Here is an 18,883-nt window from a genome sequence, read left to right on the forward strand (position 1 = left end):
TGGGAAAGAACTGCTCGCTGCAGATTACTGAGACTGGTGGCAAAACGAAGAGGAGAGCAGTAGAAGACTGAGCCCCCACCAAACAGGATTAATTAAACAGTGTTTAAAGTTGCAATACCCTTCATTTAGGGATAAAGTGATAACCATTTTATAATGCTGTACTTAGGATTTTTAACAGTAGTCAATGATCTCCTTGGAGATTACATTTGTGACACTCTTCCTATGCCACAGCCAGGGTGGAGAACAAACCAAATGAGCTGGTTTGCTGCAGGGGAAAAACCAGCAGCTAGGATGAAACCTAGAGCATGGTGGCTACTCTTAAATAGCTGATGAATCATATGAAGCTCATCTCAGCGTTTCCTATAAAATTAAGATATCACTAACATATCATCTGAAATGCCTTTAAATTATAAGCCTTGCAGTCCAAACAGCAGTTAATGTCTGTCAAATAGTAGCTGAAAAGAGGGAACAAACAGTTTGATATGAGGATGTGCTAAGAGACTTGTCAAGCTGCAGCAGTCTTGCCTCTTGTCTGGCAAAGGCTCCCATCCAGCTTAGCATTTCACTTGTTCTTTGCCACCTGATCCTTTTTACTGTGCTAGCAAAGTGCTGTTTCTGACTAAGTTTTCTTTCTTTGCCCTGACTTGTGGGTGGGAAACCTTAGCATTGCTTCTACAGATAGCACATTCCTAGAAATGAGTACACCATGTGGTGCTACTCCCATCCTAAATCCGCTGCAGGCTAGGGTAAGATGTTCTCAGCTGTGATGATTTATCCCAGCTGAGGATCCGGCTGTGCAGCTTTATGCAGGGAGGTGTCTGATGGCAAACCTCCGTGCATTCTGAACTGCAGATTGGTAGGTTTATTTGAATAGTGAAGATCCAATGCACTGCTGTAAACAGATGCATGCCATGCCTTTCATTTGGCTGGCAACTTTACTGATGTGCCTCATGTTGTAAAGCCAAGCCTCTTCCTGGTCCTCCTTTTGGCAGTGAAAATGTTGAATATCTCGATGTAGAAAATCCTCTTGCAACAGGAGCAAACGCTTTTGCAAATAATATGCATGGTACAGCCCAGGACTATATTCATATTTTGGCAATAGCTGAGGTTCGTATCTGCTGCAGGGGCACAGAGAAACATATAGTTTAGCTACTTATGAATAAAAGAAGAGTGAGGCCCATGAGGAGAGATGTGTGTTATCAGCAGTTATCTGGCTAAAGACTACTTGTCCTCTTAAAACTGCCTTTGGGGATTTTGCAACTAGTTGGGAGCCCTGGTCCTGAGCCTTGATCCCTGGAGAGAGCCTTTTCCAGGTGCTCGGCCTTAGGTTACTGCTTTTATAATATAAACGAACAGCCCCAAATCTTGGCATTGGTATGAAAGGGAGGAGGCAGCACTGGGTGAGAAGGGTTTTGGTCAACCTTGACTTGCTGTTTATGCACCTGCAAGGCTGGGTTTTGTCTGTATCTGCTTCTCTGGAGGTAGTTTCCCTCACGGGAGGAACTTATGTGAGTGAATAAACCTCTAGCAATTAATTTCTGATAACTCTGGGGATTTATGTTTTCCAGGAGGATGAAGTGGGTGACAACTAGGGCCCAGAGGGAGTAAAAAAAAACCCGCCTCAGTGAAAACTTCCGCAAAACCAGTTATCACTGCAGGATTCAAAGCTGTGCTCCGGTGGTGACCTGAGGTAAAATACACTTGAAAATAATCTTTTACCTGTCATCTGCTTGAATACTGGCTCTGTTAGGGAGTTGCTTGTATTTTTGCTGAGGAGAGGGAAGTTTGGGGGGCCGTGACCTGGCCCGCTCCCCTTCAGCGGGCTCCCCAGGGCCCGAGGGCCGCCTCGCAGGAACAGCACTGGTTCGGGTGGCGGGGGGGGTGGCCCTTGGGGCCGCCACGTTAGGCGCGATACCCACTGCCCCGCAGGGTGCCCTGAGGCGCGGTGGGCACCGACCCTCCGGCGCGATGGCGGCGGCGGGTCCGCCCCATCGGGGGCGGTTCCGCGGCGGCGCGGGTCCGCCTCCCTCATCCCCGGCTCGCCAGTCGCGCCGGCGGCTGGACGGGAGTGGAGCGGAGCGGAGTGAAGCTGAGCTGGCAGCCCACCCCGTCCGGAGCGGGCAGTGCCGGGGTCGGGGGAGAAGGGCTGCCTCATGCGCTGAGGGGCGTCGGGATGGAGCCGCGGGGCGGTGGCGGCTGGGCCGGCCGCGCCGGGGCGCCGGCTCCTGGCTGGACGTACCTGCTGCCGCTGCTGCTGTGCGCCGCGCTCCGGAGCCTCCTGGCCAGCCCCGGCAGCGAGGGTGAGCGGGGACGGGGCGGCCGGGCCGTCGGGGCAGCGCCCGCCGGGGAGGGGGACTGTCCGGCGGCGGGCTGCTTTGAGCTCATTTTGCTCAGTTTTGTGACGTTTGGGAGGAGGTAAAGAGAGGCTGTGCCGGCGGGGAGGTGGGTCCTGGGCTGGGGTATCCGGGGAAACGGGAGCGGCTGCTGCGAGCCCCCTTGGGAGGGGAGCGGGGCCGCAGCGCGGCCCCGGGGCGGGTTACACAGCCGCCTCGGCACGGGCGCGTTTCGCAGTGTTTCTGGTGGAATGGTGTTGTACAGGTGCCTTTGTGGTGTGTGTGTGGGGGACACGCTTGCACCCCTTGCACCAAGGGGGTTGCACAGGTGCATTGGCGCGGCTGGAACTGTGGGGCTTTGCACGGGGGAATTTGCACAGGTGCATTTGCATAGGGCGCTTACTCTGTGCCTTAAAATACATAGGTATGGATGGGAAGCTGCGGAGGAGCCGGTGTTTAACCCGCTACGCAGCGGAGCGCGGCTGGAGAGGACCGATTTCTTTTTTTTAATACATTTAATCTCTGTGAAGCTAATAGCCAAAAATACGTGTCCAGGCTTCCTGTCTAGTGGGGGTACTTCAGGCTTTCAGACCTGACTGTTTTGGGGTTTTTTGTTATTGTTGTTGTTTTGTGTGTTTGTTTGTTGGGGTTTTTTGTTTGGTTTTGGTTTTTTGTGTGTGTTTGTTTGTTTTCTCCCTCCCCTCTATACGTGTTGTGTGGGCACTGCGTTGGGCTTATTATTATTTTCTGTGTCCGCAGGCAGGCTCTAATGTGAAAGCCATGGGCGGAGAAGTTCAGCATCTGATGGGGATGCCCAGGTGCTGTTTGCTTGTAGCAGACTGGTTTTGTGATGCACCATAATTGTTTGTGAAGCACCTTTAGAGGGAAGAGTATGCTAAGGGTGGTGAAGGAAAACCATAGCAGAATTTCAAAGATGTGGCCTGAGGTAACCAGCTAGCTGTAATTTATTTTGGAGAGTGAGAATAACGTGAATCACAGTTTTCTTCGACAACAAAAAAAAAAGTGCAGAGGAAGGGGAAAATGCTGATCCTCTGTGTGTGTGAAGATATCAAATATTCAGGAAGCTTTAGGGGATGACAGAAATGCCTTTGGCTTTGCCTTGGCGAGATGATAATAATGGGCCTAATCCTTTTGCTCCCATGGTTTCAGATTATTTCACCCGTGGGAGAGATGGCTGGGCAGGCGGTGTGGCTGCTTCCAAAGGGCTGTCCCCGTTACCAGCCTCTTGGGAGGCACGTTGCCCTGACATGGTGCTGGGAGCCCCACAGATGCTCCCAGCCCCATTTTGGTCATCCTTCCCTGTTCTTGGAAAAACTGGATAGTACTGATGGAGTCAACAGGAGCATTGCTCAAGCGTAGAGGTGCCTCTGCGTGAACAGGCAGCTGCAGAATAGGACTTTTACATGATAGGAAACAATACTGGAAAGGATTAACAAAGATGCCGAGCAAACGCTTTTAGTGGCATCTTTACAGGGAAGCTGTAGGAGAATATTAGAGTAATGATTAGCAGCATGAGCAATTGCTTCAAGATCTCTCTCCCTCTGCTTTTCCAACTGCTGCTCTGTAATTGTTCTCTCTTCAGTAAATGCAAAGCTAAAAGACCGCTGGTAGGAGGGGTCTGACTGCAGACCTGAACTTATAACTGCTGTCCTTGGCTGTTAGGAGATTTATTTGTAAACCAGTGTTATTTGACAAGTGCTTCTCACAGCATGTCTCCTTTGCCAATTACCACTGAACAGCTCTGCTCCTGGGAACGGCTCACCCTGAAGCATGGGAAGCCAAAAGCATGAGAAACCTCCGATGCCAAAGTCAGCCTGCCTTAGCCATGTGCCACTGATGCTTGTCACCTGTTCGGGTTTGAAAAGTTCGGTTTGGCTGCTTCTGGGCTCTGAAGAGAGAGATCCTCCCCTGGCGTTAGTTGGCATATTTAGGTGGTTGGAAACTTTTGCTGGGATGGAGGTAGCCATCTTAGACCTGTGATTAATATTTTCACAAGTTGCTGGTATTGGTTTTTCAGGGTCTTGTTTTCTATTACCCTTCATCTTATTCAACATGGTTAAAAACCAACTAGCTGGCACCCTGTGCTGTATAGGTATGTAACACTTGAAGTTGCATGGAAGATAATAAATTCTCATAATTCTTTTTTTCTTTAATCCTGCATCACATTTTTTGTTTCTCTAAATCTTCCTGCAATACTCAGTGATGTTGTATGGTAAGGGATGGGCAGTTGACGATTCACAATGCATGATATTCTGTTTTACCGTCTAGTGGAGGGAGACTTATGGGAAAATTTGGGGGGGGAGGGGGGAGGGGGAAGGGGAAGGTAGATTCAGTGTCTGGGTTCCTTAACATGGAAAAAGCTTTTTGCAAGGGTAGCTGAGTTTCAGAATTCCTGCTATTTTTATAGGCAAGTGTTGAGCACCCAACCTGCTCAGTTATAACCTCCAGTTATAGGTTGGGATAAACATTGACAAAAGAGAATTAGGCAGATTTTCCTTTAGTAGAGAAATAAACTGGGGTTTGTCTCCAGATCCCTTTTCTCAATTTAGATACTAAAAGCAAAATACACAGTGAAGGATGAAAGCTCAATGCTATTTCATGTATATCAAGTATTGCTTAGCCATTATTTTTAACTCTTTGGCAGAGTTTATTGATGCGAATAAGATTTCCTTCCTGCCTTTTAGTGTTTTTACAAATTCAGAAATTCATTGGACAGAAAATATTTCAAGAAGTACACTGAAGGTATTGCACAATTTTGAAGTGCTTTATTACTTCGAAGTATGTTGCCTGTGATAATGGGATGACAGGGGCAGCCCTGCCATATGCAGCTGGGCTTCTGCACCTTCTTTTGTTTAAAATTGCATGTGGTTTAAATATTTCTAAGCACTAGGGTTTGGGAAGTGGCTTATATAAATTATTTATGTAAAACAGAATGAATGAAAGAATTGTTTAAAGATCCTCTTCCACCCTAAACTTCATGATATGTTATGCTGTGCCTGTGAATTTGGTTTAGTTTGCAGATCTTATTTGGACATCACCCAGATGACCTTAAAAAGTGTTGTGTGCAAAACTTTTTTAAAAAAATGGAGTATATCACATCTTCTGGTCACTTAGAACAATGTAATTCAACATAGTTGCATAATTGTATACAAAGTACATTTAATTTTAGGACTTTTCAGCAGAAGTGCTGATGCAGCAGTGCTGTAACAACAGAGCATGCTGTCACGCAAATGAAAAGAAATAGAGTTTGAAATATTGACATTGACTTAGACGAAGGTGAGAAAGACAAAATGAGTCTGACTTGGTAATGTTTTGTATTTGTTCTAGGGACTTACAACTAAAAGGATATTCTTTAGTTAGACTCCTATGTTTGGTCACCTCCCTGTTAATTCTTCTAGGGATTTTTGAAGCTCAGTTTATCTTAATGTATCATTTTTAATGTGAATGAGTAAATGAGTACAATTAAGGGGGTGGGTCTGGTGCAGGCAAAAATAAAGGAAGGTTGTAATTTGCAGATTATTCATGCCAGAGGCCAGAATGAGCCTACCTGTTCTCAGTGTGGTGACTTGTGTGTGTGTTGTTTCATACTGACATACAATTTCTGTGTAATGGCACACTGGATAAATGCATATTTAGGTGTAAGATCATAATGTTTATTTTGAATCAGTGAATGAAGTCTCTTTTTTCAGTGAATTTTTTGTGTATTTAGTAGAAGCAGGCATGAAAATACTCTTAATTTTCATATCAGTGTATTTCAATTAGTCTAATGCTTTGGGTAAAAATATACATGAACAAAACCTTGTGGTTACTAGCTTGCTCTTAGTAGCTTGGCTGTGTGTGTCATGCATTCACATAGCCATTGTATTTTGTGTAATTCCATAGGTATTAAGTACCGCTGGCATGCATATATGATGTGAATGCAGAATGGTTACCTTTGGGCATGTTTCAGTCCACTCAACAGTGTTCTGTAAGGAGCTTTGAGGAGGTATCTGTTTTTTATTTTGTGTATTGGAATGGTTCCCTGTGTGCTTTCCATGACAACAGAGTGTAGCCTCAGTGCTGTATGTTTATTTTACTCACAGGAGTAATCCCATTAACTTTTAAGTTTACTGCAGTGGAGTTACTGGTATGAGGAAGGACAGCTCATGTCTAATGGTCTTTTGGGGATCAGTCAGATGTGTGATGTATGGCTTTTTAGGAGGTTTAAAATGACTCAATTGTAGATTTAAAATGGAGACTACTGTCCTTTTGACAGTGGAGCAACATTTGAAATGTGGCACTTTTAAGTATATGACTAAAAGCATTGCTGCCTAATGATGTGTGTTTAAAAAAAAAAAGGGAAATAAACAATAGCAAAGATTGACTCTAAGCTTCAAAAGGAAACAAGCACTATCTGAAAAATTGCAATGAATAGTGGAAAACAGGCAAACTGGCTCAAAACTGCACCACTGACAGAGTGTTTGCATATACTGTGGTAAATTTTGACACCGTATTTTGATGTATAAAGCAGCTATTTGCAAATCAATTTACAGATGAATAAACTGGCGGGTATCATGGGAGAAAGGGAAGATCTTGTTCATGGGCTTGTCTGACAGCTTCATCCCCCTCCACCGTTATGTCTCCCACTGGTACCGAACTTTTTTGCTCCAGCATATGATCTATCTCCATATCTGCCATTCTCTTTCTGTGAAATAAGAAAATGAAATCTCCCCCATAAAGAAATGTTTATTCTTTGCACTAAAATGCAAAATGCCTTTTGCAGCAGGCTCTCGCGAGGAGGCTGAGAGCAGGATTTCATAAAATGTGGCAGAAATTTTAAAGCCAGGACAGTTTATTATGTGGTGCCTTGCTCTCTGATCTTCCTGCTTTTATGCTTTATTGTTGCAAGGATTTCTGTGCTGCTTCTGCAGAAATCCTTGTTTCCAGCACTTGCTGAGTGAGTCCAGAGCCCTCGACCTGTGAAAGTCCAGCTGGGATTGCTCAGCTGAGCGACAGTGTTGGACCGTGTTCAATTTTAGGTCTTGAACAGAAGTGGAGTTTTTACACCCCCAAAATCTTTATGACATGGAGCTAAGTTTTTAGTGGTCCGTTCTTGTAAGTGTGCAGGTATGTATATTCTTGAATACAGTTGAGATTTAAACATTGGTTAGGGATGTCAGGAAGGTGAGACCCTGCCCCACAATAAAACTTTTTCTTTTTTTTTTTTTTTTTAGTACTAGGAAATAAATCTAAAGTTTCAAGGGCAAGAGGTGTTGAAAACAAATGCACACAGATCAGTCATTTTGTAAAAGTGCTGAATTTCTTAGTTATCAAGTGCATACTTCTACGGAGGAAATAGTATTCAGTGCAGCTCTTCAGCAGATACTCAGTCCACTATCCATTAAATAGGTTGAAAAAAGAATCTTGTGCTTACAGTAAAATATCTAAACAAAGAATTGGAATATCTGTTGTAAATGTAACTTTCTCACTGACTGTAAGTGCTGGTGAAATATGAGGTGTCATTCCAACCAGGATGGACTTGAGCTAGATATTTTTTTTTACTGAATGTTGTAGAAACACTATGTTAGTGATTGCATTGGAATGAACAATTTCTTTTTGTAACTTACTCTTTACTAAACTCACTTTCTTTGATCTCTTCTGTAAAAAAGGTTCTCTTCTGTTTAAAAGCTAGTGAATATCCTTTTTTCCTTTGAAAATATATATATATTTTTTACTTAAGATGTCCCAGTTTTTTGGCACAGGTGGAATGGAGAGATGGATTGTCCTCTGTGTTCACATTGTGCCTGTCCCTCATTCTGCTCTGTGACCGGCTGGACATTGAGGTGACAGATTTTGCTGAGGTGAAAGTGTTTGCTGGCCCAGTTGCTTCCACAGCCAGCTGTACTGCCAAACTTGAGCACTGGCCCTCAGTAGCTTAGGTCTCTCTAGGGATTTATTACCCTTTTAGTTGTGTCTTTGACCTATTATATCTCTGACAGTCTCAGTTTTGGTATTTGCAGTGGCTTTGGTCAGTGGACTATCTGACCCTCTCAAGGTTTAATGCACTTATCCTCTTGGAGGTGGAAAGCAATTATCTCTGTCTTCTGCGGTGGGGAGGGGATGTGAGCACTGTAATGCGCAGCACTTAACTTTTGGGTTTGGGAGGTGATGAGAGATGGTGTGTTGGCTGCTGCGAACAGAGTGCAGGGACCTGATGTGGGCTGTGCATGTCTGCTCTTTATAAAGAGAACTAAAGATGGTTTGGGCCAGAAAAAATTGCAGTGGAAGCATTCAGTGTGCTCTGTAACAGTCTCACCAGAGGTGTCAGTCGTGGGAAACGCTCTCCTCTCCCTCTTCCCTGGAATCTGAGTTGTGCAGGAGATGTGTTAGGGGGCTTTGACCAGGTAGAGCTGCTCAGGTGACCACTAGCTGAAGGGATCAGAGATATCTCCTGGAGAACGTGATGCAGTGTGTTGTGTTGCAGCTGGTTGGGGAATACCTGAATGAGCTGATCTAGCAGCCCTGAAAGAGAAGATGACTCCTGCACCTCTTCTTCCCCCTGGCAAGCTCCTGAGCATCATCAGCTTGTGTGCTTCTGAGCAAACTGCCTTGGGGATGGGGATGGAGAAGAAACACTCGCCGGGGAAGCCAAGAGCTTCTCCTTAGGTGGCTGTGGAGCAGCAGGTGCTGAGTCTTGTGGGAGAGAGGGTAGGACCCTGGTTTTCATGCCAGAGACTTCATTTGGGTACAGGGGGCAGTACTGGAGTGTTTTCCCAATGTATGGACTCTGGGATTCTCTAACCTGATCACTTAATGTTAGAAAGAGGTCAGCATGACCAGTTTGAATTTCATAATTCTCTAAGGGGATAGAGAAGTGCTTGGGAGCAAATTATTCAGCATCAGTAAATGTGCATTTGATGATGTTTCTGGGTTGACTTGTATCTTTAACTGTTTTGTATGGCCCAAACCAGTGAAACTACCCAGGGAAATTATCTGCATACTTGCCTTTAAGTTAATTTCTCCCAAAAAAAGTAATCTTGGTTTATCCATCTTTTCTTTACTAATGTTCACAAGCAATTTCTTTCTAGAATGTGTTGTGTGCTATTCCCACTAGCAACCTCTACCTTCTTCCCTCAACTGAAATAGAAGGGATAAACTGTCAAGCCCCCTGAAAAGCCAGTAGATCATCTTAAACGTTTTTTTCTTGCTCCTGAATGCTATCTAAGTGTTATGTCAGTTCCTTTTTTTTTTTTTCCTTTTTCTACTTGAGTGAATTTGGTGGCAGCAGAGTAGTCATTATTGTCAACAGGAAGGCTTTATTGGTGCTGGACAGTGAGGTCCTGCAAGTCCACTGGCAGTGAAAGCTGACAGTCTTGACAGCTCTGGATGTGTCTGTGCTGAGTTTGTTTAGTTTAGTTATATGCATAAGAGAATTTGATATCCATGTCTTTGGATTTCTTCTAGGAAGGGAGATAAGATTCCTTTTACTTGGTAACACCCTGATTTAAGGAAGAAGGTGAGATTTCGTCAAGGCACTGCCAGCAGGTGGTTTGATTGCATTGGGAAGCTGTTGGGATTTTTAGGGCTTGACTTCACGTGTGTGCTTAACAAAGTCCTCACTTTAAATAGGGTCTTGAAGAAACTGGCTGCCTCCTTCAATCACTTGCAGATCTCTTGGTGGTGGCTGGAGACCTTGGGTCTGCAGGCAGCACTGGTGTTTTATTGCTCCACGCAGGCTGGTTGTCAGGTTGCTGGTTGCAGCACTATCTTATTTTCAGTAGAAGCTTCTTCCTTGTTGCAAATGCAGAATGATGCTTACCCAGAAGGTTTCCCCAAAAGCTTTGGGCCATGGCTGTCCCAGAGATCTGCTGTTAGGTTGGTACAGTGTTGTTTCCAGTGGATTTTGTGAGTGAAACTGGAATCATTTTACTGTTTGGTGGTTTTTTTTTTTTTCCCTTCAAAATAAATAATTCCTTTTCAATTAAATGGTGCTTTTGGTGGGAATGGAGTGTTTACCATTATTAAAGGGAAATCATAGCGAAGTTTCTAAATTTCCAGGCTCTTTGTTGTCAAGCTAATCTCCTGACCATTTCTACTTCTAAGTTATGTATGATGGGAAGAACAAATGACTGCCTCTTCTCTTGAGTGCAAGTACTGGTATGGGGGAAAACCTGCAGTTTGTTTTTTTTTTTTTTTTTTGGGGGGGGGGGGGGTCCGGTTATAGAAGTGAGCTTTTGGTCCCCTTCCCTGGTGCTGTGGCTAGTGCTGTACCTGTGGGGGAGAAAGTTGCAGCCAACCTGAAGAGCTTAGTCCAAGGGCAATATCACACCCCTCATAAGCAGTGTGTTCAAACAGAAACTATAAACTTAATGCAGAAATTACTGGGCAGAATTCTCTGGCTGATTGCAGTTGTCCATCTGGCCTTAAAAACCTATGAATCTGTGATGCAGATTCTCCCATTTTGGTTCTTGCTATAAAAGGGAATCATGTGAAAACTTCAAGCAGAATGAAGCCAACATAATAAAATATAAATCTGCAGTTAATATTAGTTTGTGAGTTAATTAAGTAGTGTATATTTTCTTCCTCCAGTGGGCTATAAATAATAGGTACTGCTGCAGCTTGCAGGCTGCTGTAGCTGGTTTCCACTGATGGAAAATGTTTCCAAGGTTCTTGCGTGTGTGTTTTTTGTCCTAACTCAGTGAAGCTAATTAATACAAAACATCTGCTCCCTGATGACTTTGTCTTTCAAGAGCTTATTTTTTTTTATTTGTTTTTGCTTTTTTGGATTACTTTTGACTGTCACTGGTTGGAGCATCTTGGATTTATACTTTTTGAAGAAATACTTGGCACAACAGGGACAACAGTAGGAAAATGAATGGTAAAAATACGGCAATAAGACTGGCAAAGATTTATGAAGTAGGAAAACTTTGAGTCATGGTGATGAAGAGTCCTCTGCAATCAATGTGTCTTGGTAGTGCTGTGAGCTCCAGATGTGCAGGAGGAAGGATGGGGAGGTACGCATGGTGTCAGGAGAAACCAGTGCCGTTAATGATGATGTCTTGGGCTGAGGAGGAGAGCAGAGGCATGAAGCTTGGTGGAAAACCCTCCGCTGCTCTTCAGGAGACCTCAATGAGGGTTCGGTGCATAGCACTGCTGTCACTTTTTGTTGTGCACCTTGACCCCCCCTCCAGAAGAGTGTTTCACCTCATGCTTAATCGGCAGCCTGCGAGGATTCCCATTAGTGGTTTCTCAGGAGTATTTTAAATGTAGTTGCTCCCACAAGCTTATGGGTGTTGGGTCAGAGCCTGGGCTACTTTGATTTAGCTCCGACCTTGCTATGGGTGGCTACGTCCTGAGGAGCAGCGTGCAAAGGGGACCAGGAGCTGCAGCAGGAACCTCGAGGAGGAGCACTAGATTCATGCTTTTTTCATATGGGAGTTCAGATTACCCAAAACAGCCTTCAGATTCCTGTTCAATTTGTAGCAAATATATTAAAGCAGAGTTTTGTTTCTGTTTTAAAAACCAAAACATTTTAATTCAAATGTATTTTGTTTCAAAATGTGCTACTTTTGAAATCAGGGGATGTTTTGAAATATTTAGGCAGGCTTTAAGTGAAGGTTTCTTTACTCCTGTTTGTTTTGTGATGGAAACTGTAGTTACAGGATATTGATTTGGTCAAAGAGGATATTCTTTTATTCCTGCTTTAGTTGTATTTTAGTGAAATAAAAGATCGCTTTGTCTTTACAGCTTCATGGTATAAACTCCATCAGCTTTTGTTATCTTGACCATTTTGCCTGTTCTAGAGTGATTTGTCAGGAGTAACTTTGGTGGAACATGCCCTGTGGTAGGCTTTAGCTTGCAATTGGTGCTGCTGCAGAGCAGGACTCCTCCGGTGTGTAAGGATTTATTAGAAATCAGCTCAAAGACCGCAGCAGCACAGGAGTTTGGTGGTTTGTATGCCTGCAGAGACTTTGCCCTGGTGTGAGCAATGAAAGTTTTTCTGGAAGATGCTTTGATACTGAAGTGGCAGGAGGATGGGTGGCTGGCAGAGGCGGTCAGTGTGTTAGCCTGTTGGTAGGGGCTTTTTATGTTTCAGTTGGGTTTTTCGTTGGTTAGTTTTGTTTGTTTGGGGGGTTTTTGTTTTTGTTGTTTGTTTGTTTGGGTTTTTTTCCATTTGAAATTGGAGAGGAGAAAATGAAGCTGCTCTGGCTGTCCGTGCTCCAGATCAGAGCCAGAGGAGCAATCTCGCTTCAGCAGAATGATGCAAAGTCCATGGACTGGTGGCTTCTACTTCAGGCATTGCATCATAATGACAGACCTGTCCTGTTCTTGCCTGGGTGAGGTGATCCCACCACGTGGCACTGCTTGAGGTGGCTGGCTGAGACAGGGTGCTCTGCTTGGTGGGCTGCAGTGTTGGCTTCGGTTAACTTCGAATGCCATCAGCACTGGCATTTCTTGGGCTTCTTTCCAGCTGCAATTCCTCTGCAGCCATGGTGAAGCTACTGAATGCTGACTGTATGAATGTGATGGGGACATTTTGAGTAAAAAGCTTAATCCAGTCTCCCTGTCAAGAGATTCATGACTAAGAAAACACTATTCATTCACTAGTTAGAGTTCAGGGCAAAGATTTAGATCACTTCTGATTTTATTCTAACTTGATTGCTCATCTGTAGTAACCAGCCTGTCTGAGAACAAGAGTGTATGTAAATTCCCCAAGCTATTACTCTGTATTAAAAAAAGAAAAAAAAAAAAAAGGACTGTGGTATGACTTTAGACTTAATCATCATTTATCCTACCCTGAAGGCATGGAAGTTAATGATGATATAGGTCTGTGTGGTTTTGTGTTCCCCTTGACTGAGCATTAGAAATAATTAGGGCTTGTGGGATGGATGTACTGATGGTGGAGATGAGCAGAAAGCATTTTTGAATGTATATGCCTCTTCCAAGTTTGCTGGCAAAGATAGAGGTGCTAATTGTCTGCTTATGGGCTCTGATGTTTCCTGCGTGTTCGTTGAGACATGGCTAGCTGGTGCTGAGGGGAAAGGAAGTGGAAATAAATGACTTGTGTTATTTTGGAGGCTTTTAAGGTGATGGGCCAAGTAGAGTTGGTAGTGATTTCTGGAGAGAGTTTTTCAGTGGGGTGAGTTGTTCTGCACCCCAACGGCTGCTGAGTAGAGCTCTAAGTTATGCCTGTGAAGTATCTATGGCATTGGGGCTGGTCCAGGAGTCCCAGCTATACAGGAGCTGGCACTAAACCTCCCAAAGTGTGGAAGCCTTAAGCACGTAGTTGGAAGTTTTCCTGAATTACCTCCTTCAATGACCTGAGTGGGTTAGCTGGTTATTAGCCATGGCCAAACGCATACTTGGGGTTATGACAAGTTGGATGGGGAGGAACTGGTTCTGGTGCTCTGGGGAAGATCTCTGGTCTCTTTTTCTACCTTGCTGTGGGTTGAACCAGAGAAAATGTCAGTGTGTGTGTGTGTGGTTTTTTTTTTTTTTTTAAGGAGCAAAAAACTCCTATTCTCAACTCTATTCTCAAGCAGCCATGTGGTGAGTGGTGAAAGCATCTGTTTGGGATGGTGGCAGCCCTTGTATAGTCTTTGCTAAAAGAGTTTCCCCTGTATTGCAGGTGGTTGTTTGCCCACTGTTTTTCTTCCCCAGCCTGGCCAACCTGCAGTGTTTTGTTGAAAGCCATTTCAGCAAAAATAATGTTCCTGCCAGGCTGGAAAGTACTGGGAAGAGTGGTGATACTGAGCCCATGTGGATTGGCCTAGTGGGACCGTGTGCTGGTGGCCTCTTGGGTGGTGTAGGATGGGAGGGCTGCCCGAGAGAGCCTCCCAAAAGTTGTTGGTAGTACTGTCACTATGCGTGGGGACCTCCTGCAGCTGGGCTGTCAGCCAAAGCTGAATTGAGTTGGGACCTGGCAATGATTTATTGGAGATGGCTGGGTGGGCTGGGGATGGGGAAGATGCACAAACCTTATTTATCTTTCAGAGTGGTGGTAATTTGTGTTTATACCAGGATTTTTGGGATGCTGAAAGCAAAATTTTTCGATCCTTGCAAGCAATTCAGAATAACAGAGCAAATGGATATAGTGCAGTATTTTAGGAAATATTTTGTGAAAGCAATGCTGGGCAGAAGCAGCCCTGCCGAGCTGTGCTGGGAGCCTCTCTGCTCTCCAGAGCCCTGCTGGCTCGTCTTCTGGGCACGTGAATTTTGGGTTACTGAGCAGTGCCTGTCAAGGTGTATCCTGTCCCTTCCTCTTTATTTTGCTTTATGCAGAATTCTACTGAAAAATAAGGGAAGAATTGAGTCTTTTCCAACTAGAGATTTAGTTAGTATTCAGCTCCACTGGCTGACTCACAGGTAGGAAAATTCCCTCTGACTTGAGTTGGAGTTGAATGGGGTGTATTATCTTTTCGTATGCAGAAAATTATTTTGAAATTGAAGTTAATAACAGCAATTTAAAAATTGTCGTTGATAGATAATACAGTATTTGGTTGTATCATGTTCTTTTATGATCTGATGCTTGAATAAAAGCGCTTTTTCGGCTTTTTTTTTCTTAATTAGCATGTCAAGAAGAACTTTGTGGCATCAAACACACCATCTAATTACATTCATTAGTAGCATCTCCAGCACAAGTTTTAATTAAGTTGTACAATATAGATCAATACTTACTTTGCATCCATTCTGTCTTCAACAGAATATATACTGTTCTGCACAGTTTAATGTCAGTGATTGTAACAGAGGTATTGGGGTAAACCTGCCATTTTGGCAAGTATGCTCTCTTCTCTTGCTTTTTAAATTAGTATATGGTTATAATATGGGACATGTTATTTAGCTGTGTCCTGATTTGAAGAAAATTTCAATATCCACCCTTTTTATCTCATTAAAAAGTAGAAGAAAATGCAGTATGGGTCAGGAGCACTTAGCTACTGGTGCTTGACTTCAGCTGGAGCAGGAGAAATTAATGAGCATTTTACCTGAAGACTTCAGGAGGGGAAAAGCTGGCCATCACTGGGTGACATATCTAATGGTGGATGACAGCAATAGTTTTATTTTGCTTAGACTGTGGGGTGGAAAGCTGCCTAATTGTATGTTTACTTACTGTGAATATAGTTGGGTATAGTCCTAGTATTGCTTCCACCAAATGTCCCGTAGTTCAGTACCATTGCCAGCTCCCGACTGTTTGCTGTTTTGGCAGGAGAAAGCAATCCAGGCACTAAAACCCTGACCTACCAAATGTTTCTGCTCAACATCTCGAAAATATACTTGACCAGGCAGAACATCTATATGCCTTATGATAGTGTGCTGGATTAATACTTGCATTCGCTGTAAAAATATCTGGGTAGGCAAATCTTTTATGAGATAAGACTGCCAGAGCCGAGGACTGATTTTTCTATGTCAGTGTTTTGTTTTTTGGTTTTCTGTGTGTGTTCTGGGCTGGTTTTGTGAACAAGTGACTATAGTAGTCAGCTTTTAGTACAGTACAATGATTAAGACCAAACTGACTCAGAACTTTTTTTTTCCAAACTAAATGTGTTTAATCTTAATTGAAAAAAAAATCTTTTAACATTTTAAAGGAGCATGGCTTTTATTTTAGTACAGTGTACTTCTGTGGCGTGGTTGTTTGTTTTGTTGTTGTGGTTTTTGTCATGTATTTGTGGTTTGGTTTTGCCCTTTTTTTGTTTGTTTTTTTGTTTTTTTTTACACTATGCCTTTGTAAATAGTGTGATCCTGATATCTGAGGTGCTCTGTTGGCAACATTTTAGTTTTGTCTGTGGCGCGCTGTGGCCGAGTGACCTGGGCTGGTGGAAGGGAGCGTCTATGTGGTTTGGAGGTGTTTGCTCTGATATATTTGGCTGTGCAGAGACAGCAAATCAGCCTCATTAGGAGTACTGGAGCTGAGAGTTAATGTACTTGGATCCTTCCTACTTGTGCACGCAACCTGTTTCTCTGCTCTAGCTATCTTCAGGCACCTGTGTGGTTGCATTTCTAAAGGAGTCAGCATGAAGCCTCTGTTTTGTTCTTGGGATAGATCGTCATGGGCTGGAAAGCCTTGAAAGTCCAATTTTGAAAACTTCCAGTGGGATTTTTAAAGAGTAAGTAGGGTGGAGATGAGCAATTGATGACCCAGGGAACATCTGGAGGGCAGGAGCACAGAAGTGAGTGTTGTAATCCAAAGAGAACGAAATTTATGCTTTTAAAGTACTAGAAAGTTCCTCCTAGGTAGAGGTTTTCTATGACAGCTGTTGATGCAGAGACAAAGTTTTATTAATAATTTGGAGATTTGTAGTCCTGAATACAGTACGTGACACTGGGAAGCTCAGCAGCAGAAGCTGCTCTAATTTTCCTCAGCTGAGTTGTGTGTGTAGATGTCTTCAATTGTTTCACACTTTTTACTCGGTATTTCAGGTAATGTGACAAAAATGCCATAAGCTTGGGAATAGCTTTTTGCTATTTAATGTAAATTGGTTGCTTATGTAACTTAACAGAGCCACTCTGAATTTTTGTGTGGGGGAAAAAGATCCCTCAGATATCTTATAAAGAAGTTGTTAGAGGCTTGGGAAAGGATGTAGGAGAAAGACCATAATAGATTGCTTATTACAGTAATACTTTAATACTTGCATATAAAATACTTTAAAAATTGATTTCATGATAATCAGGTTATTCTGTGTGGTATTTCTTGTTTCATTTTTGTCTTGAAGGCCTGATGATGCTAAAACCTGTGCCACCTTAGAAGAAGAAATGTATGTGCATGAACATGGAGCTGTGTATGTTTATATACTGTGTCTTTTACATGTAAATACACAGTGTGCATATGTGTATGTATTTCCTCTGAAAGACCAGATTTGAAGAACTTGAAGGATCTGGATTCTGCAGAAGTTGAGTGCATTCACAACTTGGTTTCAGTGGCAGATCTCAAAAGAACAGAGAAATGCATATATAGAATTGCTTTCAGCATATGACTTCATTGCTGGAGGAGTTATTGCATTGTTATTCTGCTTTACAAAAATTCAAATTCCTTAGTTAATTATAAACAGACTGTTTACTGTAGATGCCCAAATCTTGATATTCTTACTGAAATCTTCATCTTCATCATCCATCTTCCTTAACAGTTTTTTTTCTTATTTTCAGTGAATTTACTGGACTCGCGCACAGTAATGGGGGATCTAGGATGGATAGCCTACCCAAAAAATGGGGTGAGTCTCTGTTGTTGTTTGCTTTCTCTCCCACAAATTATACTAATAGTTTCCATTTGGAAAGTAGACTACTGGGTTTAAAAACCTCCCTGGAGTGATTTGTCAGCAATAGAAGGAAAAAATAAATAAAACAACAAGCTGTAACTGGAAAAATGGAGCTGTGTGGCTGGGGGATTGATTTATTTATGCAGTAGAGCCAGCCACAAGTATTCAAAAAAGTCATGAGTCAGCCCCCTCAACCCTCCCATCACCAAGAAAATCCATGAGGTTATTTATTTTTTTTAAATTATAAGTTCCTGGGTTTTTTTCTTCTTGAGCTTTTGGGATCAATGTACAACACAATTTTCTGGACGTTTTCTTCTGAAATATGAGGTCTGGGACATTACTGTTAACTTTAAACTAACAAGGCTGTTCAGAAATACTTTTTAGGCTCATGATAAAATTCTGGGAGCTGGTAACACTGGAACATGAGCAGAGTTTCAAGAACCTTGAAGAGCCTCTGTCCCTTGCCATTAGCTGTACTGAGAGGTGAAGGAACCTGGCTTCCTAATTTGATACCTGCAATAAATGCTGGAGTTGAGATGCATTAATACCCTCCAGTGATTGTCCTGACTGCATCGCGTAGCTATTCATTGCAGCGATTTTTGGTCTTTGGTTTGGCTGGGATGTCCTTGATGTGTTACAGAGTTTTGAGATGGTCTCTCCAGATTGCCTTCTGCAAGGCGATGGGTATTTCTGTCTGTTCCCAGGAGCCGTGAGCCCATGTGAGGTAAGAAAGCATCCCAGGGCAGAAATGCTGTATGACTTAGACTCTTCAGCAAACAAATCTCAGGAACATGTTATTCCAGAATTTTAGACATCAGCTGAAACAGGCTGCAGAATTGTCTTGGACTCCAGTTGGATTGTCGTAAGTGGTGGCAATTTTTATATAAAACACAGCCAACCCCGCGCATGGATCTGACACAGTGAATTAAAATCTGGCTTCCATCTATTCTGTGTAGATGAAAGGCTGTAGCAATGGCAGCTTCACTCAGGAAAGCTCTGTGCTTGCAGGCATTGGTACGGCAGGGACGTAAAAGCTACATGGGGAGCTGAATTTATCCTGAACTCAGTTTGAGATCTAATCCTGTTGCGGTCAGAGTCTATAACAACACTTTTTTGTTTTTTCTATTGATTTAAATCTGAGGACTAAACTTGCTCCCCGTGTGTTTGTGAGCATCAGAATAACCAGTTCCAGACATGCTGGAATGGAGAAATGTGTTGGTGCCATACAATAAAACTCGTGAAAGTCTTCTTAATGGAAGACTTTTCCTTGTTGGACACTTGTCGGTATTTTTCCTAAGGTGT

General features: G+C 43.2%; 1 protein-coding gene across 3 annotated transcripts in view; it reads left to right on the top strand.

Moving 5' to 3' along the window:
* Positions 1–2,281: 2,281 nt before the first annotated feature.
* The window catches only part of EPHA5 (EPH receptor A5), a 197,785-nt gene continuing 181,183 nt past the window's right edge, over positions 2,282–18,883 (top strand). For 2 of the 3 annotated variants that reach the window (XM_065634839.1, XM_065634840.1), the window contains exons 1-2: positions 2,282–2,300; positions 17,472–17,536. In XM_065634839.1, coding sequence (XP_065490911.1) covers positions 17,498–17,536 — 39 coding nt within the window. In that variant the 5' untranslated portion in view covers positions 2,282–2,300; positions 17,472–17,497. Of the gene's footprint in view, positions 2,301–17,471; positions 17,537–18,883 lie in introns of those variants that run through there. The other variant, XM_065634841.1, reaches the window with a different exon arrangement.

The sequence above is a fragment of the Caloenas nicobarica genome, chromosome 4 (genome assembly GCF_036013445.1).
Source record: "Caloenas nicobarica isolate bCalNic1 chromosome 4, bCalNic1.hap1, whole genome shotgun sequence".
Taxonomy (NCBI): domain Eukaryota; kingdom Metazoa; phylum Chordata; class Aves; order Columbiformes; family Columbidae; genus Caloenas; species Caloenas nicobarica.